General features: G+C 45.0%; 2 protein-coding genes across 8 annotated transcripts; one reads left to right on the top strand and one right to left on the bottom strand.

Moving 5' to 3' along the window:
- Positions 1-788: 788 nt before the first annotated feature.
- ehmt1b (euchromatic histone-lysine N-methyltransferase 1b) lies at positions 789-17,965 on the bottom strand. 5 transcript variants are annotated; one of them, XM_035608280.2, is made up of 26 exons: positions 17,922-17,965; positions 9,880-9,970; positions 9,265-9,791; positions 8,946-9,165; positions 8,688-8,836; positions 8,160-8,315; positions 7,953-8,024; positions 7,650-7,752; positions 7,240-7,377; positions 6,857-7,152; positions 6,157-6,401; positions 5,766-5,987; positions 5,598-5,680; positions 5,404-5,510; positions 5,179-5,301; positions 4,946-5,047; positions 4,669-4,773; positions 4,419-4,573; positions 4,151-4,321; positions 3,916-4,060; positions 3,738-3,815; positions 3,367-3,482; positions 3,137-3,223; positions 2,909-2,987; positions 2,537-2,712; positions 789-2,186 (listed from the first exon to the last, which is right to left on the bottom strand). In XM_035608280.2, the coding sequence occupies exons 1-26, from the start codon at positions 17,940-17,942 to the stop codon at positions 1,997-1,999; spliced, it is 3,957 nt and encodes a 1,318-aa protein (XP_035464173.1). In that variant the 5' UTR covers positions 17,943-17,965; the 3' UTR covers positions 789-1,996. The 5 variants fall into 5 exon arrangements, with proteins under 5 accessions (XP_035464173.1, XP_035464174.1, XP_035464175.1 ...); XM_035608281.2 differs by lacking the exon at positions 17,922-17,965 and adding an exon at positions 17,671-17,912; XM_035608282.2 differs by lacking the exon at positions 17,922-17,965 and adding an exon at positions 17,676-17,912.
- A 1,670-nt stretch (positions 17,966-19,635) lies between these two features.
- Positions 19,636-22,326, top strand: ssna1 (Sjogren syndrome nuclear autoantigen 1). 3 transcript variants are annotated; one of them, XM_035608284.2, is made up of 4 exons: positions 19,649-19,783; positions 20,297-20,453; positions 21,458-21,657; positions 22,088-22,326. In XM_035608284.2, exons 2-4 carry the CDS (start codon positions 20,402-20,404, stop codon positions 22,178-22,180), a joined length of 345 nt encoding a protein of 114 aa, XP_035464177.1. In that variant the 5' UTR covers positions 19,649-19,783; positions 20,297-20,401; the 3' UTR covers positions 22,181-22,326. The 3 variants fall into 3 exon arrangements, with proteins under 3 accessions (XP_035464178.1, XP_035464177.1, XP_035464176.1); XM_035608285.2 differs by lacking the exon at positions 20,297-20,453 and having other exon boundaries at positions 19,636-19,783; XM_035608283.2 differs by lacking the exon at positions 19,649-19,783 and having other exon boundaries at positions 20,104-20,453.
- The last annotated feature ends 26 nt before the right edge of the window (positions 22,327-22,352 follow it).

Below are 22,352 nucleotides of genomic sequence, written 5' to 3'. Positions count from 1 at the left end.
GTAAACTCTTTCACTGTGGAAGAGTCTTCCATCTGCCTCTTCGACCTTGAAGCCGAGATCGGTGGGAGCGCTGCAGTGATGGACGGTTGGCGGCCTTCTGGAAGTTTCTCGCATCTCCACACAGGATCTCAGTCAACGTTAATCAAAGGGTTTCTTGCACACGTAACCAAGAAACCTTGAATTTGGCTGGACGGGCAGATTTATGAATCAGTCAAATGTGGCTCTCGGGGAGCTTCCTCAATCCAGGAAGCTCCTTCGACCTCACAACTTGGTTTCTGCTCTATTTCTGCATTGTCGGCGGCAGCCAAGCTGAAGAAACATCTCACAGGTGATGAAGAGCAATGGGGGACACCTTAGCTGAAGTTCAAACGTTCACCTTAGTATTTATTTTCGATTGTGGTAAATACTGCTTCTTCCACCACTGAAAAGTTGTAGCTTCTATCATTTTCAAATGAGCTCTTCTATTCAAAATCACAGCATAAAAGCTCTAAACTCATTAAAGCAAACGGGAGAGTGGGAAGTGTCAGCCGCACCGATTCCACAGCTGCTCAAATATTTCAGCGCCAGGCCCCTGAAGCCACGTCTGTCAAAACTGAGTTGCTTCTGCTGCTGCTCGGTTCCTGCAGGGTCATACGAAGATATTACAGTCGTGTGGTTTGTGGCTGACAGGATAATGTGCTAAAAAGCAATATCCTCATAGACCTGAAAAAAGACAAGAAATGAAGACAAGTCTGCAGCAACATCTTCAATTACCTGGAGAACCGGCGACAAGTAAAAGTACATCTGAATAAATGCATTAGTAGTAAATTTATTGAAAAAGATACAACCAATTAGATGGATGGTTCACGGTCCAGAAATATGTAACAGAGCGAACTGGAAGTGCATTTTTCATAACCCCCCCCCCACACCCCATTTATACCTTTTCAAACCTCGCTCAACAGTCACTGCTTTTTACTAACAACATTTAAAAAGACGGGGTTGGCTTCGGTTGGCAAAAATGATGAGACAAAATTAAAAAGAGGCCTAAACTACAGTAACTACGATTAGAAAAAAAACTGGAGATAAAATTAAAACATAAAAAACTTAAAATGTTTCTCTTATTTTACAAACTATGTTCACTTGGGTAAATACAAATGAAAACAAAAGTAAAAACCCTTGTCAGCACCATGTTATTAGTTTTTTCTTTTTCGTTTACTCTACTTCACTTTAATGAATTCGTCCAAAACCATTTGCAAAATATCCGACACGTTAAGATCCTCCATGCTTAATAAAAAAAAGGAAAAAGATGTGAGCCAATTTATTCAGACTAGAAAAAACGCCTCATTTTTGAGGAATGGTGCAGCATCTTTCTGTCAGACAATCTTTACTCACTTGAGTAGCTCATTTGAGTCAGTTCATTAAATTCATAACCAACTGTAGTAGCAAATGTTGGGACGTCCATTCAAACACGGCGACAAAAAAAAAAAAGTGGCAACATAATTCATTGTTTATCAGCTAATTTTTGCTGGAATGGTTCATGATAAGTGACCAGAACGGTCAAACGAGTTTAACCAAGCTGTCAGCGAGGTTGTCTTCGCAAAAGACAACGATACGCTCATCCTCAACCCCCCGAAAATCCTATATCATGACTTAACACAAAAAAAGCCATTCGACAATGTCAACCGATTATCTTCATAAAGACACAAAAAAATGCAGTTCTCCTTCCCAGCAAAAGTATGAAATGTGAAGACTGTTTTTTGTCTGCTGTGCGTGACGTCGCTGCCCCCTGCTGTTCGTCTCAAACACAGGCTGGAATAAAAGGAGCAGTGACTTTCTTCTGGGATTCGACTGTGTGCGCGTCTGCTTCTGTAAAGTGTGTGACGTCTTATGGTCCAAGTAGAAATACAGTACAAGTTCATAAAAGTTCATTAGTGAATGGACACGTGTGCCCCCCCCTCCCCCCGTGTGTCCGTCAGTCATGTTCGTGTGGTTGGAGCTTAGCGTGAGGACGAGGCCTTTACGAAGGACTTGGGGGGCTGTTGGATGAGCTGGTGTCTGGCGATGCGCTGGGCTGCTGCCGGTCCTCCGGTGTGCTGTCGGCCTGCAGTGACGCCATGGCCGCCGACGAGTACTTACACTTTGCGGAGCCGCACTCGCAGTTGAACAGCTTGCTCTTGACTTCCCAGAAGTGGTCACCGTAGTTAAACCTGAGAGTCGGGGATGAGAAGGCACAAGGATAAAGAAAGGGACCGTCGTTTAATCAAAACCCAGGGTTGAAAAAACACTTTTCTTGCAGGGAAAGTTCTGGACATCACAAACAGCCCCCTCCGAACTTTACTTAGTGTGATGAGGAATCACAGTTTTGAATTTCTCCAAATGCCAGGATCCTGCATTAACTCAAGACCACGAAATCCAAGTTGTCGTGTTGTCATCGCATATTCAAACTATCAAATATGCTGTATCAATTACAGACTAAAAAATATAGAAACATAGCTACTTTGTCAAAGTAGAAAAGCTATTTGTGTATGTATATATATATATATAAATACGATCTTACCCAAGCTCCTCTCCAGCCTTGATGTTTTCACTGGCGAAGAAGGAGATGTGCGGGAATCGAAGGTCCTGGTGCGTCGTGAACACTCGGCAGGCGAACAGGTTGGGCTCACACATGTGGTTGAGGAAGCGGCTAATGTTTCCATAGAAACGGGCGTCGACGCAGTACAAGTCTTGAGGCTGCCGGGGAGGATAATTTCAAAATAAAGAGAAAAAAATGTATATAAAAGAACATAATATTACAGTTCTGCTTGGAATACAGTTTTAAAATAAAAAACGTTGGTTAAAAGCTAGTGAAGCTTTTAAATATTTGTTTATCATTCACACCTGCAGCAGTTTTTCAGCAAGACGCTCTGAAACGTCAATCATACTTTACCTTGTCGTCGAGACTGAACAGGTAAGCGTCGTTCTGCCTCATCTCCGCTTCCGCCTCCGAGATGATCTCGCCCACGTACCTGTCGGGGAGCAGCAGATGTACGGTCAGCGGCGCCGACTCTGAAGCCGTTTGTAACATGTCGAGCTAACCCTAAAAGAAAATTCACCTAGAAAAATGTTTAAAATCGACAGCTCATGGCGAATAAATAAACTTAAAACCTTTACTTACTCGCATACAAAGGTCCCCTGTGGAATGTCCTGCTGGGCCCGGACGCCCCAGCCCTTCTTACTGGTCCTGAAGAGCTGAAGTCTGGTCCTGGAAGATCCACAACATCATCATCACGTTTACATTCATCAAATCAAAACCGCATTTATTAGTCTCACAGCAAGTACAGCAGTTTCTGCGGCTGCGGTCGAAATCTGTATATCGCTGCCATTTCCTGGTGAACTTTGTATTACCTGAGTCCGTTTTGCACAACGCGGTTTTTGCAGGTCCTCCAGCAGGAGCAGGCGTGGTTGCACTCAAAGATGAGCGGAGGCTCCTCGCGGCAGAACTCAGGGAGAAGACGACCGCTCTGAACACAACAACAAAAATACACGTCCTCAATATGTGGTGTTGTTCATGGTTTGGGCTCTTCAGGTGTCCGAAGACTCTCAGCTCTATCTTTTTACCAGACGACTCTTTGGTCCGTGTGTGTCCGTGTGTGTCCCTGTGTCCCTGTGTGTGTCCTTGTGTGTCCCTGTGTGTGTGTGTGTGTGTGTGTGTGTGTGTGTGTGTGTGTGTGTGGTTGTGTGTGTGTGTGTGTGTGTGTGTGGTCGTCTCTTCTCACCTTGTCGTACCAGCAGCGCAGACTGAGTTGTCCACACATGCAGATACTTGCAGAACAATCTTCCTTACAAACACAATACTGTTGGTGACGGACGAAGAGAGAGAATAATATTTAGATTGGTCCCTCCACGCTGCTTATTTTCTCTCAAAATATAAGATGAAATGGTTTCTAAACTCGCCTGTAGGTGCGTTATGTTTCTGTCGATGTTCATGGGGGAGGTGACGCAGTTTTCGGGGATGTATTTGTAGTTATCCGGTAACGGTTCGCTGTCCACAGAGTTGACACAGGGAATGGGAACTCGCTCCTGCCCCAGAGCGATGTCACTGCGAACCGAGCACACAACACAACGCAGGTTAAAAAACAGAAATGTTTTCCCCCCATTTGAAGTCACGGATGAGTCAAACCAGCCAAACCTGTGAAGGACTTTTTCCTCTGCTCGACTGAGCCTGGAGTTCCTGGCATCCCTCTCCTTCCTGTTGGCCTGCAGCGCCGCCCAGGCCTTGGAGTTATGGCTGCAGCAGTCCGGCGGAGTTTCTCCCTCGCGGTTCTTCAGAAACACGTTCGCTCCCCGAGACAGGAACAGCCTGAGGAGGCGAAAGGCCCACGTTTTGCTGATCATCCAACAAACCAAACAACGTTCTACTTGTTTTCAACTGCTTGGTTCATCTAAATGTTCCTCACGTGACACATTCCAGGCGATTCTCCCGAGCAGCGATGTGCAGAGGGGAGTCTCCGTGGATGTTCACCACCTGCAGGTTACAGCGGGCGTTCAGCAGCAGCTCTGCGATCTCCACGCTGCCGGAGAACGCTGCCCAGTGAAGGCAGATGTTTTCCTCCTAAAAAAATAAAAATAAAAAAAAGGACACGATGTAAACCAACAATTAGACAATATTAATTTAATCTGAAAATCGTGACAAACGCATCAACCGACCTTGTCCCTGACGCTGATGTCGGCTCCTTTGGACAGAAGCAGCTTCACCTGGTCCACGTGTTTGTACTCCGTCGCCCAGATCATGGCCGTCCAACCTCCATCGTCCTGAGGAGGGGAGAGAAAAAAATCATCAGCGATCAGCAGAGTAAAGCTAAAAGATAATTTCCAAAAACATCTTGCGAAGAGAGGAACATGACATCACAAAGATGCTTCTAAAATATCTAAATCGTATAATGAAATTTCTTGAAATTGAAAAAAGAAAGAAAACTGTACTGACCTGACAGTTGATGTTGATAAGTCCAGTGGAGAGAAGGTGCTCGACGATGTTGTAATGGCCAGATTTTGCCGCTAGGTGGAGACACGTGAACCCTTCAACATCCTGAGGAGGAGGAACAGGGGGAAGTTACTGAGCGTCCCTGGAGTCTGAAGTCAAACATCTTAATAACAATCATGTAAATATGTATGTGTAGATGACACTGTTGCCGGCTGATGAAAACCCCTCACACGTACTTTGTGTGTGGCGCTGGCTCCGGCTCTCAGCAGGTACAGCACCACCTCCATGTGGTTGTTCTCACACGCCTCCATCAGTGGTGTCCGCTGGTCTTCGTCGCACATGTCCAAGTTTGCACCGGCCTGACGCACGAAGGACACACGAGACCGTTAATGTAAAGTGCTTCTTTAAAAGAACCTGAGAGAAACTACAGGGGTAGAACAGGAAGATGATCGGAGTCTTACTTGTACGAGCATGTGGCAGATGTCTTTGAATCCTCCCTCCGCTGCAGCGTGAAGCGCAGTGCGTTTGTTCTGAGACTCCATCTTAAAGTTTGGGTCGATGCCGTCCACTGGTAAAAGGGAAAAGAAAAGTAAAGACGCCTGGAACCGTAAAGTACTCCCCCAAGATTAAAAAAAGAAAGAGGGATTGAACGTACCCAACATGAGCAGGACCCTCTTGAGTTCTCCCTGTTTGGCTGAGAGGTAAAGTTGCTTGGGGTGAAAACGCAGCTTCTTGGGCCTGATACAAAAGAGAACAAGTTTTAATCTCATCGATCCAGATTGTTTGGTCGTTTTCGGATAAATTCATTTGTGGCAGGACTTACTTCTCTGTGTCCAGAGCCACCAGGATGCTCTCCAGAGTTTCTCTGGACTGTCCTTGAGGAACCGTTGGCGAAGCGGTCGTTCCCATACTGGCCTGCAGCGTGGATGTCCGGGTCGACCCGGGACCGGCCGAGGTCCCGTCGAGGTGTCCGTGGGAAGAACGGACGGACAGGGAGCTGTCGGCCCGGCCGCTGGCCTCGGCTCCAATCGCCAGACGAGAAGAGCTGCAAGACAAATGAAGAAATACATTGAGGTGAACGGATAATTTATCTTTAGGGTTTTTTATATTTTTTTTTTTAAGAAAAGAACAAGATTCTTTTACAACATCAAACCGTTCGATAATCTCGTCAGGTAACGTCGCACCAGATTCTGACACCACAGTTGGTAGTTTACCTGCCGGTGGTGGTATCCGCTCGGCCCTCAGGGGCGCCAGGCGTGGCGGGTCCGTGCGCAAGCACGGCGGGCACGGTGGAGGTGGAGGTGGAGGTGGTGTCGGCCTTGGCAATGGTGACCTCCTTGGCCTTGCCGGCCTCCTCGCCGCAGTGGGGACAGAAGCTCTGACCTTTCAGCACCGACGCACAGGCGCGGTGGAAGCGGTGAGAGATGGTGACGTCCGGTTGGCACTCCATGAATGTGCCCTGATGATGAAAATAATCGTTAGTTGTAGCCCTACTCCAGATCCTCGGCATTTTACCAAAACTCTGAAGTCCAAGACTTCAGAGGAAACTTATGCAAGAACATTTAAAGTGTCTGGAAACTACAAACACTGACAAAACAGACACCTCTTGTCCTTAAAAATACAAGTTCCCCTTTATTTAATTTTTTTTAAAAAGCAACAACAATAAAGTATTTGTTATATTGTCGAAAAAAAAAGTCACAGCAGCCATCAATCCAAAATTATTTCCTTTTTTCTTTCTGCATTTATTGTTCCATTCATAGTAAAAGCAACAGGAAACTAACACTTGTCCAATTCAAGCTATGATTCATGTGTTTCTGTGCCGCCTCATTCCCCAGAGAAGTGTACCTAAATGTGCTCCAGTGTGTAAATATGTATTGTACAAACTGTACACCAGACTCTGGCGCCTGTACTCACAGCCCTGCAGAAGAAGCCGCAGCCCGGGCAGCACTGGTGCTTCACCATGCCGTTGCGGTGGTCCTCGCACAGCACCAGCAGCTGGACAGAGTTGGAGGGACGCATCATCTCGTGTTTCAGTATGGCGCCCTGGCAGCGGCTCAGCTGTCCGTCCACGCTCTCCGTGGCCATGCACTTCCTGTCCGCCAGCGTGAGAATCTCCCGACTCTTGGGCGTCTCCATGCGGCAGCTGCAGAGCGGCAGCTCCTGAGCCTCCTCCACCTCCACCACCGCCGCCGCCGCCGCCGCCGCCGACCCTGCGACGGACGCAAAGAGACGAGCGGGGAAGTTAACCTCAGGGTAAGTATCTAATTTGTAAACTCTGAACCAGTTTGACGCGTCACCTTTGTTGTGGGGCGGAGCCGCAGGCTCTTGGGGCAAACTGTTGCCAAGGTTGACGGACTCCGGGGGGGGAATCTGCGTGTACTCGGACCCGTCCAGCGCCGGAGCTGAGGCCTGAGGCTGAACCACCATCTCCAGGTCTGAGGAGAAACAACAGAGAAGAGTGAGGAAAAAATGAACCAAGAGAATGGAAGATACGGACTTTAGCAACAAAGCTATAAAATTAATCACTTGACAGTGTGACTAGAAAAACCGGTCCAGCAAAGCAATTTGCACTGAACTAACCCTGCTTTGCCGTGCACCTGTAAACTACAGGGAAATGGTCCAGATTAAATTAACGTTGCTTAACATCAGAGACGGCTTCCTCCCGACAGGTGTGTGTGAGTGTGACAGGGGAGGGGTGTGTCGTCACCTTTGGCCTTTATCCTCCTCTTCCGTTTCCTGGACGGCCGGAGCCACGCGCTGTCTCCTTTCATTTTCTTTTTCAACTTCTTCTTCAGACTCGACTCGGAGCTCTGAGGATGCAGGACAGATTCACACGGTGATGATTTCAGCGTGAACACACAAGACAGTAATTCACTAACAACAGCAGCAGAGCGTTTAGCCGCGCTCGCTTCTCCTCGTCATCGTCTGTCAAAAGAGGCGGAGTGAGATTAGATCTAATGCTCTGATGTAGTTAGGTGGAGTAATGACGGCGAGCGAGCGAGCCTCTTACCATGTCCGACTCCGTGCCTTCCTCCTCTCCCTCCTCTTCTCCAGACTCTTCAGACTCCTGCTCGTCTCCCTCCTCCACCGCAAAAACAAAAACCACAAGCATCTCAAAACAACTCGAGTCTCTTCTGTTCTTTGATGGAATACAGGTTAATCGACATTAGAGTTCCTTCGATGTGGACGGAGGCATTAAAGAGTTTCAGGTTCGAACCTGAGAGATGGGATCAGACGTTGCTTCATGAGCACCGCTGACGGGCTCGTCCGCCGTCTGCCGTCCTTCCTCGTCCTCAGACTCCACCTCCTCTGACTCTTCCTCCTCAGACGCGTTCTCCATCTTCTCCCCGTTGATGTTCACGACCTCTTTAGGCTGGAAGATAAGACAGGACTTGAGATAAGGATCAAAAATACGTATTTAGGTATTAAAAGGTACCACTGGATGTCTAAGTTTGTTTTGATGAGATAAGTCCTGATTTAAATCTTTTAAACTGTATTTCCTTCCATCTTTTCTTATTCTTGAAATTAAAAAAAACCCAGAGTTGTGTAACTGCATCTCAATCTGTGCGGGCGTAATAAGATATGCAAATGCGTAAATTAGACGACAGCCATGAGTCTAAATGAAGGTGTGTGTGTGTGTGTGTGTGTGTGTGTGTGTGTGTGTGTGTGTGTGTGTGTGTGTGTGTGTGTGTGTGTGTGTGTGTGTGTGTGTGTGTGTGTGTGTGTGTGAGAGAGAGAGAGAGACCTGTGGGCTCTTAGCAGACTGTTGTAGGTCCTTAAACATTTCAAGCATTGTTCTCTGCTTGAGCACTTTGGTTTTCTTCTTGGGGACCAGGCTGTACGTCCCCATCCTCCTCTTCTTCTTGCGGGAGGACAGACCTCCTGAGTATGGGCCTGCGGAACGAGACCAGAACAACACATTTACACTGAGACACTTCGGCTGGACATGATGCTCAAGTTTTAATTCTGGGTTTTTTCTGCAGTAGATCAGTTTGCGTCCGACCTAGTTTGGCTGGAGCAGGAGCCGGACCTGGAGGAGCTGCAGTTGGTGGAGGTGCTGGTGAGGCGGACGCTGACGCCGTTTGTGCTGAAGCGAGCGTATCTGGCTGACTCTGAGGTAGATGGTTCTGAGAGGGGGACCGACGCGATGGCGTCTCCGAGGCGCTAGTCTCCGTTTTCTCAACGTTGGCACTTTTCGCTTCCCTTAATTCCCTGTTGAGAAGCTGTAGGTGACAAAGAACCATAAAGCTTTTTTTAGGGATGTCGTGTCGGGTGTGAAGTTAGATCTGCTGATAATTCACCAGACTCTGTGATTGGTTTACCTTTTGTGCCGGGCTGACAGCAGGCCTGGACATGGTCTTGCGCGCTCGGTGTATTGTGACGGGTGCCTGGGACGGGGCTGTGCCATTTTTAGTGTCTGATACGCCCTGTCCCAAAGTAGTCCCTGTACTGGGGTCAGTCCTTAATGCGCCTGAAGTCTGTGCACCCCCCGACGACGCCGAGGCAGGGACGGGTTTGACCGTGTGTGTGTCCCCTGTCGATGTGCCTGAGGGCAGCCAGTTAGTCCTGTGAGGGGAAAGTCCCAAACCTGGCATTGCCGCAGAGCCGCCGCCAACTTCCTGCTGCTGCTGTTTAGTGAGAACAAATCCGTTGCTTCCAGTAACAGAACCGTGCAGTGGCTCCATGTCCAACAGGCCGTTTTCATTCAACGGCGGTAAAGTCTTGTTGCCGCCTGTAGCGGAGCCACGCGCCGGGCTCTTGTGCCTCGTGTCGTCACGTTCGACGCCGTTGAGCATCACCTCTGCTGCAGGGGAAGAGGCCAGTCGGGCTGCTACGTCTTTGTCTCCATCTGAGGGAAACCAAAAACCAAGTGATTATAATTACAATGTGAATTGCGTAAATAAGAAAGTAACTTTCAGGTTCACTCTGAATAATACCTGACTTTTCCTCCCCGTTGCTCGCTGGATCCAGTCCGTCTTTCTTTGCAGCCGAACCTTTATCCACGCTGCCCTTGGCTAGACCAGCCGGCTGAGGTGAAAAATTACAAAATATGTCAGGGGAAATCAAATGTACATGCATTTTAATTTCATTATTCAATTCATCTGATTTTTTCAAAAAGAATTGTCTTTGTCTGTAAAAAGTCTTAAAAGTTATAAAAGCTCATCATCGGATCTTCAAAATGCTTGTTTTATCCGACCAACAATCTAAAACCCCAAAATATTTAATAAAAAAAATAACACCGCTGAAACCATTTCTCAATTAATGCTCATTTATCAAACAAAAAAATGTCAAACATTCTCTTGTCTAGCTTCAACAATGTGAGGATTTGTTGTTTTTCTCAGTTTCATTCCACTGTAAACGGAATATTTCTGTGTTTTAGAAATTTGAGAAGCTGAAACCAGAAAATGATCGTTATTTCTGCTTAAAAGGAGAAAAATAAAAGAATTGATGTATCAGCAAAATTGTTGTTGACTTATTTTCTGGAAACCAACGACCAACGTCTTTGTTTCTGCTTTTCACTAATGTGTCTTTGTCACAATCAAAGAATGTAGAGTGAAGCAAAGAGATTGAGGGCGAACCCCCACCAAGCACTTTCATTGTCCGTCCTCTCCCTCTCTTTCTTTTCTACGTTACAGCCAACCGGAGGAGCAGTAGATGCCCTGATGCGGCTTCAAAAGAAACCACCAACAACCACCCACAGTCGTCACACAGGAGGGAGCAGTTGAAGAAGCAACATCAGGAAATGTGTCTTCGTTACCAGCGAGGAGCGTCAACGTCAACATCATGCTCACGCTGGAAAATTTTTCCCAACGGACGGAAACAAAAAGAGGCCCAAGAGAAAAGAACTAAAACATCATTGTTCCAAAGCCTTTACACTTTGTAGATCAAATGTCAAAAGGAAAATGGACCCAGGTTACACTCTCCTCCAACGTATCACACATCTGCTGACTGGGTCAGAGGTTGGTGGTAAAAAAATTTATCGGGTACAGAGTTTGATCTTTTCCAATGAGCAGAGGAAACAGTATCTTCACTTCAACAAACTGGATCAGCCCGGTTCAACTCTCTTGTCCAAGGGCTCTGACGGTCGGATCTTGAGATTTTCCAGTGTCCTGAAACCTGCACACGAGCCGAGACCACAACGACGAGAGCCATCGGGACCCTGAGCCTGAACGAGAACCTGCACCTTGAGGTCTGGACCAAGGAGCCGGACCGTGAGCAACAAGGGCTGTTGGAGAGAGGGATGTCTCGCAAAAGAACATCTAGTCTGGGACAATCCTGTGGCGCAGGATCTCAAGGAAATCTAGTGTGAGGAGGAGAATCCTGTAGTTTAGTTAACTTTTCATGGATTGAGAAAAATATATATATATATATATACACAAGCCTCATCCCTCCCCCTAGCGGTGGAAAGTGGAGCGTGCACACTGGAGACAGAAAGGAAAGAGAGAGGGGGGGTGGGGAGAGGGAGACAGAGAAGGCCGTCTGCAGATCTCCGCCATTTCGCAACCAGATTGTTTACTGACACGACGTGGCCATTGCAGCAGTTTTCCACTAGATGGGGGAACGTAGGGATTTAGAGGCTTGTGGATATGAAGCCAAAAGCTTTGAGAACTGAGCAGGAGCCTGAAGTAGCACATGAAAGATAAAATAATCCAAAGACGTTTGAAATGAACCCCAAAGCTTCAGCCATGGATTCAAGAAATAAAGCTCCGGATGGGTCAGATGTTGACACTCCAGAATTTCCAGAAAGTGAAAATAAGATATATTTTTTAAAAGCTATGAAATGTTCTAATGGTTCCTTCATTCACTGATCCTGGTATGTGGACCAGGCCCCGGCGTTCGTACTAAATGTGACCTATCTTTAGATCCATTGCACGAGGCCTGAACACGTCAGGAGCTACCTAAACACACAGAGCACACAAACACACACGTTACACAATCAGCTGTTGCGCTTTCTGCTAGCAACGAGGCACAAGGAGTGGTGGTGCCACCCGGCCCAGACGAGATGAGACGATAGAGTAACAACAACACGCGCGCGCACACAGCCGACGGGGGAAACAAAAGGACGAACCGCCTTCCCGCCGGGGCCTTCTCACATTATTTTGCGTATGATCCCTTGACAATGACGCAGAGTATCTAGTTTTGTGTAGCGTCACACCCCCAACAAAGAGAGGAGAGTGATGATTATCCCCCCGTCTTGGTAGGATCTTTTCAGGAGGCCTAAAGAGGTAAAGAAAAGAAACCACCCAGTATCTCACATGACGAAAAGATTGGTCGTCCTGTTCAGCATTTAAGTAAATCTTTGTCGTGCCAATCATCTCGCAAACCCCTTCCATGGTCGTTACCTCAAGATTTAATCACCACCGAACTAAAGGAATGTGGTAAAAAAAACAACAACTTGGCTTTGAATATTTCCCAAAGCCACGAATGATGTGGAGCATCCTGGTGGCCTGTCAAGGCCAGGATGCCATCCCTCCCCTCCCCCTCTCATTTCCTGCCCACTATCCATATAATGGGGGGGAAAAAACGTCCAAACTCATTTAACCCTCTCATCTCAAACAATCTCCAGGTGTGTGCGAATGATTCACCTGTCCAGCGACCAACCGTAAACCAACACATATCAAGCCAGAGACCTGCAGCTGGTAAACATGGAGGCTCGTCACACTGCAGCCTAACAGGCGTCCTTTAGATTGATGAGGAGACACATGAGCCTTGTGTAGCAGGAGGATACTTCCTGATCTCACATGCACACACGGTCGCCAGTTATATACCAACGTGAGCCAAAAGAAGGGGAAGGAGGAGAGATGATATATATATGAAAATATAAAGACCAAAGGAGATTGGATCTTAAAAAATCTAGGGGTAGTGTCCAGATCCATCAGGAGGTCACACCTCGATCCTCCCATATGGAGAACTAATCATATTTCCTTTTCTGTACATGCAGCGGTTGTACTAATCCATGTCACAGCAGCACTGCCACCACCACTCCTCCGCCTCCTCCGCCTCCTCCGTCTCCTCCTCCTCCTCCTCCATTTCAGGGAATCAAGAGCTTTTCACAATTGCAGCAGCAGCAACTGTCTTCACAAACTGAGAAACCATCTCATTGAGGAGACAACAAGAGCTCAGAGCAACTGTAAAAGCAAGCAGAGCGAGACTCTGCATCTCCTCAGATCATTCCAACCCAACAGAGGGGTGAAGAAGAGCAGAAAGCCAACGTGTCTTTTGCCCCTCGAGTGCCTCCAGGAAGCATCATACCTGCTGTCTTCTCATGGCCTCCATTGAGGAGAGGAAGGCGTCAGAGAGGGAGCGAGTGTTGGAGAGAGAGAGAGAGAGAGAGAGAGAGAGAGAGGTATAGAGAGAGAGAGAGGTATAGAGAGAGAGCGAGAATGTGTCGAGCAGATTGTTCCTCTTCTTTTTTTTTTTTGCCTTTTCTTCTCCCCGCATGCATTCACCTCGCCGTCGGTCACGTGACCTGGTGGCTCCCTCTGTCGGCCCTCTTCCTCAGAGGGTCTCCACAGAGCATGCTCAGTCACAACGCCGCTCCAGTTTCTTTTAAAATGGAAGACCTCACACTGCCAGTGAAGATGTCCACTGGAACAGTCTCCACACACAAATGCTGAAATTCAACCTAAAAACTAATGTTTTCCTACCACACTTCATGCCTATGCTTATTGTCAACTCTAGATTTAGAATGAATTCCTTTTTAAAACCGAGTCATTCTGTTTCTCTGGACTGTAACGCTCAGAGTGAAGCCCCCAGAGGCAAATGTCAAATGTCGGATCAGGAGGAGCGACCGACATTTTCCATCGCAGACGCCGGCCAGGCCTCATCCAAGCCAACCTATCAACAGGAGAGTCTAGTGTCTCTTTGCTGAGCCTCGGGCCGGTGAAGTCAGCAAAAAAATTAAATGTAGCGCTGCCCGGGCCAAAGCAAGCAAAACATAATAAGTCACAGAAAATGAAAGCTGCCGCGGGAGGAAGAGCCTGAAACAAAGATCCAGATGAAGCGGAGTGAATGTACCAACTATTGCATAACACTACTGTTCTCAGGTCTTTGTACTTCATGTGGTCCGCTCCGTTCTCATTGGGTCAACAATCAAGTTGTTTTTTTAAATTTCTATAAAAAAGGTTCCCAGAAGTCGTTGTGACGTCCATCCAAACAATCCATAATCAGATTATAGAAATGAGCACAAAGCAGCAAATCCTCATATTTGACATTTGAGGAGCTGGGGCCAGAAAATATCTGGCATTTCTTTTGCCTTAATACTTATTTAAGTGATTTATTTGTTATCAGAACAGCAGAGGTTTGTCACGACTTCTCCTCAGGGGACCATCTCAGACTCGTAGGAATGCAGATGATCGGTGGCTTCTATTGTTTCAGGGGAATAGGGTTCTCCCTTTCAACAATGGCGCCGTTTAAAAACTTTACAATATAATTTATCAGATGTTGTACACATGTCGGCGTGGCAGGTAAAGCCACATTTACAGTTCAGTTTAACAGGAACAGCAACTATGTGTTAATCGCTATGCAAGGTCCACAAGACACGAAAAGGACACCACCCATAAGCAAAGAACAATAACCAAAGGAGTTGTTGTTGCCTCTTCCTGTGCACGAGGAAATCTGAAGTCTGTAATCTGAAACTCATTTCAACTACACTATGAAAAATGTTTGGGCCCATCTCAGGACTGAAAGATAATAACTACACACAAGAAAGAGATAAACCATCAGATGCCTTATTCCACAGCAACAAGGCCAAAATGTTGGATCGACGCAGGTGTCTACTACAAGGCCTTGCTAGTAGCCGTGCTGACAGACCTGCACTCTTTTCTATAGCCACGCTAGCAGCATGGCTATATGGTTAGCAATGTTGGTCTGTTGGACAGTCCACCATTTTGGTCCAAACTGAAATATCCATGGGTCGCCATGACATTTCTCAAAAGACGGTAATGTTCCCAGAGGATAAATCCTTCTGTCAGTGTGATCCAAACTTCTCCTCTAGCGCCACGAGGTTAGGATGTCCAGATTGGAGTGAAACATCTCCTGGGTGAAATTCCGTACCGGTATTTTATGTTCCCAGAATACGTGAATACGAATAGCTGCTGTGATCACTAGCGCCACCAACAGGCCAAGATTTTACAATAATCCGACAAAACTTGCCAGCGATGCCAGCCCGTCTTTCCTGCTGGAAAATAGCCAACATCAATCATGATTGGATGATTACGCCTGCAGTAACAGTTAGGCTAGTTTAATTAGCTCGAGATGAATAGTTACCCTGACGTTCCTTCAGAAAGAATCTAAACAATGCTGCGAAACAAGTAATGCATTACCGCTGTGACTAATCAAATGTAATGTATTTTACTTTTTCATTCAATGAGTAATTAGTTAGTTGTCAACACTGATCACGACTCTGCTTAATGAAGGGCCCAGGGTCTCCAGTTCTTCTTCCAATTATCACAAAATATTTGCGATAACTGCTTGTTCCATGTGATCGTGTAGCAGCACGATCATGTTCTGGAATTTCTTGGGGAAGCACAGAAATAACATCAGGTGGGTGGAATCCATCGCAAGGGCAAATTCTGCCATTTCTCCTCAGCAAAGGTTCTTCCAACAACTTCCAACATGCAGCCACCACCAAGTCTCTTCTCCTGCAGTCTCTGAACGAACACACAAGCTGAAACCTGGACAGTTCACCCAACAACCAGGAAATTAGAAACACCTGCACAATGTAATGCAAAGCAGGAACGCTGCAGTTACAACAATCTTAGCTCGAGCTGATATCCACCTTAAAATATGATAATAACTTGTGGTAAATGATGTAATTTGCATGGTGTTGTTTGAAAGGGACTTGCTGTTCGTGTGTTGCCAGGCTAACCAGTTGCCATCAGTTTGGAGAAAGCAAATGAAGTCTGTTCGAACGAAAGCAGGAAGTAATGTGATTCCCACTTTCTTATTAATCTCAAGTAGTGAAATCAATAAAGCCACGGTAGCTGACACACACACATTCCAGTATTTTTGCAACGGTCGTTTCAAATAAACTGCAGAGGTTCTACACAATCTGGTGCATCCGGTATAGAAGCTGTAGTGACGTGGTGAAGCTCATCGCTCAAATAGATGAGGGTGAATATTGGTTCAGGGGCGTAGATCTACAAGCATGCAAGAATACAGGAAGAGACAGAAAAGGTGAAAGAAGATTATTATTATTTCCCAGATCCCATGGTGAAATCTTGAAAGTGTTCCTGTGTTATCATCACAGCTGGAACCACTGAAGGTTTAGTGAAAAAAGCTTAAAACAACTGAGACATAATCAAAAAATAGTTACTAATTAATAAACTGTCAGTCAACTGATTGAATCAGTTCTAAAGTCATCAATTCGCATCTTAAAACAAAGAGCAGCGAAATCACAATTCCACTTCCGTTGCACTGGGATTTTAGAGACAATTATGAAAAAAGTGAAAACTATCTGCACATCCTGATGGCACTGGGGACTATGGCTGCAACTAATGACTATTTTCATTACCGATTAATCTGTCGATTACTTTCTCGATTAATCGATTAGTTGTTTGGTCCATGAAATGTCATGAAATGGTGAAAAATGTTGATTTTGTTTTCCAAAAACCCCGAGGTGATGTCTTGCATTGTCCACAACCCAGAGATATTCAGTTGACTGTCACAGGGGAGCAAAGAAACCAGGAAATATTCACATTTGAGAAGCTGAAATCAGAGAATTTCTGACTTTTTTAAAGTCGATTAGTGTTGCAAGGGAAACCCATGGTATCAGTTTCTCAAATGCATCAGCTAAACCAAACAAGACAAGCAAAGTTGCTGCACACAACCGGAGAAGGCTGCAGAGCCTCGGTGCTCCAACACCTCCCGAGTGATCCAGATCTCTCCCAGCGATGTTCGAGCGACCTCTGCCGAGCAAGACTGGATCATATCTCCAAAAATTAAAAAAAAAAAAAAATTAAAGGCACAAAAGACGTGATACAATTTTGCACAACCCTGCGCTGTCAAATGAAAGGCAGCAACACACAATGCAACTCGTCACAGGCAGCAACTTGACTGCTCCCACGACAATAAGTGAGACACAGCTGAACAAAGCCAGGCCCCTGCACCGGGAATCATCATCATCATCATCATCACCATCCTGCTGCTGCTTTAATTCATGGAAAAGTTTAAGGGGTGATGGAAAGGAAATGATGCTGAGAGCAGGGAGAAGCCGGTGGACGGGACTGGCGCCACATGTTTACAGTGAGGAGGTTGTAGGCAGTGTTGCCTTGCATTAGACAGCATCGTTTATCATCAGCGCTAACAAGACTGTGCATCAACAGAGAAAAGATGAACTACGGAAGCCGGAGCAGTACGCCACATCACACACGAGTCCCTGTCGTTTAGAGATGAAGATATCATCAAAAATCTGTTTTTTCTATTGTCCATTTTGGGGGAAAGTGTGTGCACAGACTGCTAACTAGCTAGCTGGCTAGCAGCTAGCTAAACAGCGGTGTACACATTAGCCAGCGGTGAGCGGGGTGACAGGCAACAACACAAGCTAAAACAATGAAGAACGTCGGGGCCACAACAAGAAATAACAAATATAGACCCCCGCATGCACATTTTATCTTGAGGTTTTTTTTTGAACCGCTGAAGCAGCGACAGAAGCAAAGGGACAGTGACATGAAGCCGGGAACGTGTATAGCTAAAGCCCGCAGCGGAGCCCCGCAACGCGCTCATACCGGACCATTCATGTTCCGGGGCGCAGCATCTTCCTGCACGTTCGGCTGCCCTCCCGGTCCGACACAAAAGCGGAGAGACTCCGGTTCTCCGGCCGCGGGAAAATCCGCTAAAACAACCGGCGCCGCGACGCCGACAATTAGTCCCGTTTCACGGCGAGGAGGCGCCGGAAAACACGGTTCCCCCACAAAGGGACCAGGGAGACGGCGTGAAAGTAGAACGAGCTCGCGGTGGACGAGGCTTTCACACTCACCTCGGTCCCGACCGAAGCCATGGTGCCTGGACGTAAACCCCGCCCACTCGCGATTACGTCACGTTTATCGATTTGCAGCTGGCGTATTACCACACCTGGGGGGGGGGGCAATACTATTATTATCGATAATAATATTCCGTAAATAGTTAGGGCTCGGAGAAGTGGATCATGTCATATAAATAGTAATTAATGACAAAAAATAATACAATTATCTAGATAGATCGATAAATATTTATATAGATAGGTAGATTATTGATCACGAGGGAAATTTGGATCCTACTAAAATTATAGACCATCTATTATAGATTCAAAGGTATATGGACAAATTCTAAACACAAGATTGAAATCTGCCACCTCAATTAATCATCAGTCATCTTATGTTCATACATCTTACCAATCATCATCATCATCATGATCATCAGTCAGATTTTTGAAATATAAAGATAACTGTGCAATCTACATATGTTTCCATGCATTTCCATGAATCCAGTTTATCTGCTGGTGCTCATAAATATGTTTTGTGCATGTCTGCAATTTCACAACGAGACAACAAAGTTAAGGAAGAGTACAATATTGAAATATATGTATATATATGTAAATTAAATACAGATTATATATATATATTATATATATAGATAACTGTGCAATCTAAATATTTTTCCATGCATTTCCATGAATCCAATTTAACTGCTGATGCTCAGAAATATGTTTTGTGCACGTCTGCAATTTCACAACGAAACAACAAAGTTAAGGAAGAGTTCAATATTGAAATATATGTATAAATATGTATATACACACACACAGTATATATACCTACAAATACTAATACATATAAAGCTGCAGTATAGCCATAAACCTGTAAACTTGTCTGACATGAACCAGGCTTGTCTGGACGGATACATGTCCATGAAAACTAAGGTCTGAATATTTACATTTACTTTTTAATATGATGAAAAGTCCGATCTATTAATGCAAACCTGCTGGTTGAACAGATAATCTGCTCTATACTACTACTACTATACGATCATTGTCATGTCTGCATTACACCACTAGGTGTCCTCATTTGCTTAGTCAACCCTTCGATGCTTTGTACTTGTCTTATCATCTTGTTTGGTCCAATTCATCATATTATGAAGGCGATAAAATAAATGTTAGAATGTTATGTCATTTGAAAAAATGGTTTACCCCTCACCCTTACTTACATATGCTCCAGTGTGAGGTGAAAATCCCATTCATACATTATCGACATTATTAGTATTAGCCATAAAGTCATAATCACCCATGGTTGACTCACCACGAGGTATGATGTTTTGAATTAACAGTATATGCATCTGTAGAAGCCACAAGTCAACCTTGTTTTAATTTTTTTTATTAACATTAAGAACTACACTACCCACAATACTATACACTCTTAAAATAATTATTTACACTTACATCTTGTACCTTTGCCTTTTTTTTACGCTTTTCATTTTATGTTGTTGTTCCGTATAAATGTTTTATGGTTACAATTCATCTCGTGGTTTATTGGCTTGGATCCAGGCTTAAAAGTCTTTGCATAAGAATTACTGTATATAAAAACGGAAATTCACTTCCTGAACAGGAGCCGTACCAAAAGTGGGCGATGGCTGTTGAGCTAAACTCTTTTGTCCCCGTCAGGATCCCGTAGAATGATGACACTAGGTGTTCTAGTCAATCTGATTGGTCAGTAGTTGGACTGGGTGGTGACTGTCTTTGATCCCTAATCTCGAACTTCACCTTCTCTGGTGCAGGTTATTAGGCGTTCAACATAGGTTACCATGGTGATTTAACCCCTGAGGAGAACCAGTTTTGCAGGATGGAAAACCCAGAGTTAGTCATGAAGGGTCAGTGTGTGTTTTAGTCATTTGGCTTTTGCTCTTCAGAAACAGTTATTTAAAAACAAAAAGAAAGAAAAAGAGTGGAAATTTGTTGTTTTTTGGTTTTATTTTTTCCTAAAAATTTCGCTCATCTCTTTTTTGTCCACGAAAAAGAAAAGAAAAAACACATTGGCTTTGAAACTTGATTTGTGTAATTTAAAACGAAAAACAAATAAAAGTAATTTAAATATCAAATATTTTTTAAAACACATTTCTGAAAAGATTTCTTTTTTAAACCTTTGAATCAGATTTGAAGCAGTCACGTGGTTGGGTGGGCGGGGCTGAGTGAAACGACGCGCTTGACGTCATTGGTCACGTGATTTTGGAGAGAACGAATCAAACTTCACTGTAAAGTCGGTTCAGTTCTCTTCCGGTCTCGCGCCTCCTCGGGAGTTGTCTGTGTCGCGGGGCAACAGCATCGTCACCATAGTTTCTCCTTCTTCATCTTCTTGTTCCCTCGGTTATTCCCTCTTATCGCAGCGGGACCGGGACCGGGACAGGTGACGCGCTAACCACCCGGAAGTGACGAGCACCGTAACGCGTATTAGCCGCCGGTGAATCCGCGTTAGCCTCAAACGATCCGACATGACCCAACAAGCCGCTGCGCTGCAGACCTACAACAACGAGCTGGTCAAATGTGAGTGGTTCTTTATTCCTTTAGAAGATCACCTGGAGGGGATATTAATAAGTGCCACAAACTTAACTTCCTCTCGTATTGTTTGTGCGTGTGAAGCTAACTGTTGCTCCTCTTACTGATTCAACACGAGTCTGACTAGTGTTCAGGTGTTTGACCTTCTGGATACTTTGATTAATCTGATTAACTCACACCACAGATCATACACTCCACCACCTGCACATCCGTTTTTCAGACACGTGTAAAGCTCGAGTATATATATATATATATATATATATATATATATATATATATATATATTTATACCATGTTCCTCTGCACACTGCTGGTAACTGATTGTACTACAGCACAATTTTCCACTGTTAATATTTAATATAAACTCCTTATAAATGTATTATTCTTATTCTCTATGTATTTTTTGCAATTCGTATATTTGACATTTATTTGTGTAGATATTGTATATGTTTTTAAAGTGTGCTGTGTGAAATGTGCTGCTGTTACACCGGAATTTCCAAGCTTGGGATAAATAAAGTAACTATCTTTCTATCTATCTATCAATCTTTCCATCTATCTATCTTTCTATCCATCCATCCATCCATCTATCTATCTATATGGGATTTGTTCATGATGACACATCATTGAATGCACATTCTTGTTTTAATGAACATGTGAATCTGTATTATAAAGAAACCTCTCCCAAGTTTATAGCAAATAATTAATAAATACCTCAATTGTGTAATTGCAATAAATAAATAATATTTAGTTTAGATTATGCCAGGGTTGTGACTTTTCTTAATTAATTAATTTCACGTAAAATGTAAACATGAATGCAATGCATTGTTTATTCTGTACAATAAAAGATTTCATATCGGTCGGTAAAAATAAGCGCTGATACTGTCTGTGAAAGGCTGATATCGGCTACAGGATCATCTGTTGTTGGCCCAAACCTGTCCAGTGATGCTCTGGTCTAATAAACTTTATTATTTTTAATTTTTTTATTGGGTCAGGTATCGAGGACCTGTGCTCTAAGCGGGAGGAGCTGAGCCGTCAGATCACGCAGGAGGACGAGGAGAAGGAGCGACTGCAGCGCGACATCCGCGTCCTGTCGGAGAAGCTGAGCAGAGTCAACGAGAGCCTGGCGCAGAAACTCTCGGCCCGCGCCACGTTCGACCGCACCATCGCCGAGACAGAGGCCGCGTACACCAAGGTGTGTGTGTGTGTCAATATTACATATTATATTATATACTCAAAACATCATTTAATACTTAACTTCTAGAAGAAACGCATCTCTTGTAACATTTCAACAGGCCGATGATGAAGTGGCTCTGCCACCTTTTGGTACGTTATCTTTTCTTTATGGGTTGAACTTTATTGTCAGCGGTTCTCCATCGTTTCCTCCTGCAGCAGATTCATCTCACACACCCACCCCCAACGTACCGATGCTGAACTCCCTGACTGTCACACTAATCACTGTAAACACACTCCTGAGCTGCTCTTATTAAAAAACAACATGGCCGTCAGCAGTGCCTGCTCCCCCCATTTATATTACTTTGACAGGACACACCACGGCCGTACGGCGAAGTCGTCTACGCTACAGATTTTGAATAGGATTTCTTTTCCTTGTGTTCCCTCTTTAGATCCTGGAGAGTTCCCAGTCTCTCCTCAGCGTCCTGAAGCAGGAGGCTGGAAACCTCAGTAAAGCCACAGAGCCGCGGAGGAAGGAGCACTGATGTCAAAGGACTAGTCGTTCACTTTGACCACAGCACTTTTTTTATACCCTTTCCTATCCTCAACTCTGGACTACTTGTTTGTTTGATTCATGTTGTACATTGAAACTTTGATTCCAATAAATGTCTTTTTCTTATCACTCCCATGAGATTGAATACGTGTACTTTCACTTCC

The sequence above is a fragment of the Scophthalmus maximus genome, chromosome 20 (assembly GCF_022379125.1).
Source record: "Scophthalmus maximus strain ysfricsl-2021 chromosome 20, ASM2237912v1, whole genome shotgun sequence".
In the NCBI taxonomy this organism is placed as follows: domain Eukaryota; kingdom Metazoa; phylum Chordata; class Actinopteri; order Pleuronectiformes; family Scophthalmidae; genus Scophthalmus; species Scophthalmus maximus.
This window is presented reverse-complemented; position numbering and strand designations above follow the sequence as displayed.

Bases quoted from the DNA above. Each gene is read 5' to 3' on its own strand.
- ssna1 (XM_035608284.2), top strand. From the start codon at position 20,402: ATGACCCAACAAGCCGCTGCGCTGCAGACCTACAACAACGAGCTGGTC. The intron at 20,454-21,457 runs GTGAGTGGTTCT...TTATTGGGTCAG, and splicing joins CAACAACGAGCTGGTCAAAT to GTATCGAGGACCTGTGCTCT. The intron at 21,658-22,087 runs GTGTGTGTGTGT...TTCCCTCTTTAG, and splicing joins CAGAGGCCGCGTACACCAAG to ATCCTGGAGAGTTCCCAGTC.
- ehmt1b (XM_035608278.2), bottom strand. From the start codon at position 13,219: ATGGAGGCCATGAGAAGACAGCAG. The intron at 7,153-7,239 runs GTGACGCGTCAA...CGTCCGTCGCAG, and splicing joins GGCTCCGCCCCACAACAAAG to GGTCGGCGGCGGCGGCGGCG. The intron at 4,322-4,418 runs GTGAGGAACATT...TCGCCTCCTCAG, and splicing joins AATCGCCTGGAATGTGTCAC to GCTGTTCCTGTCTCGGGGAG.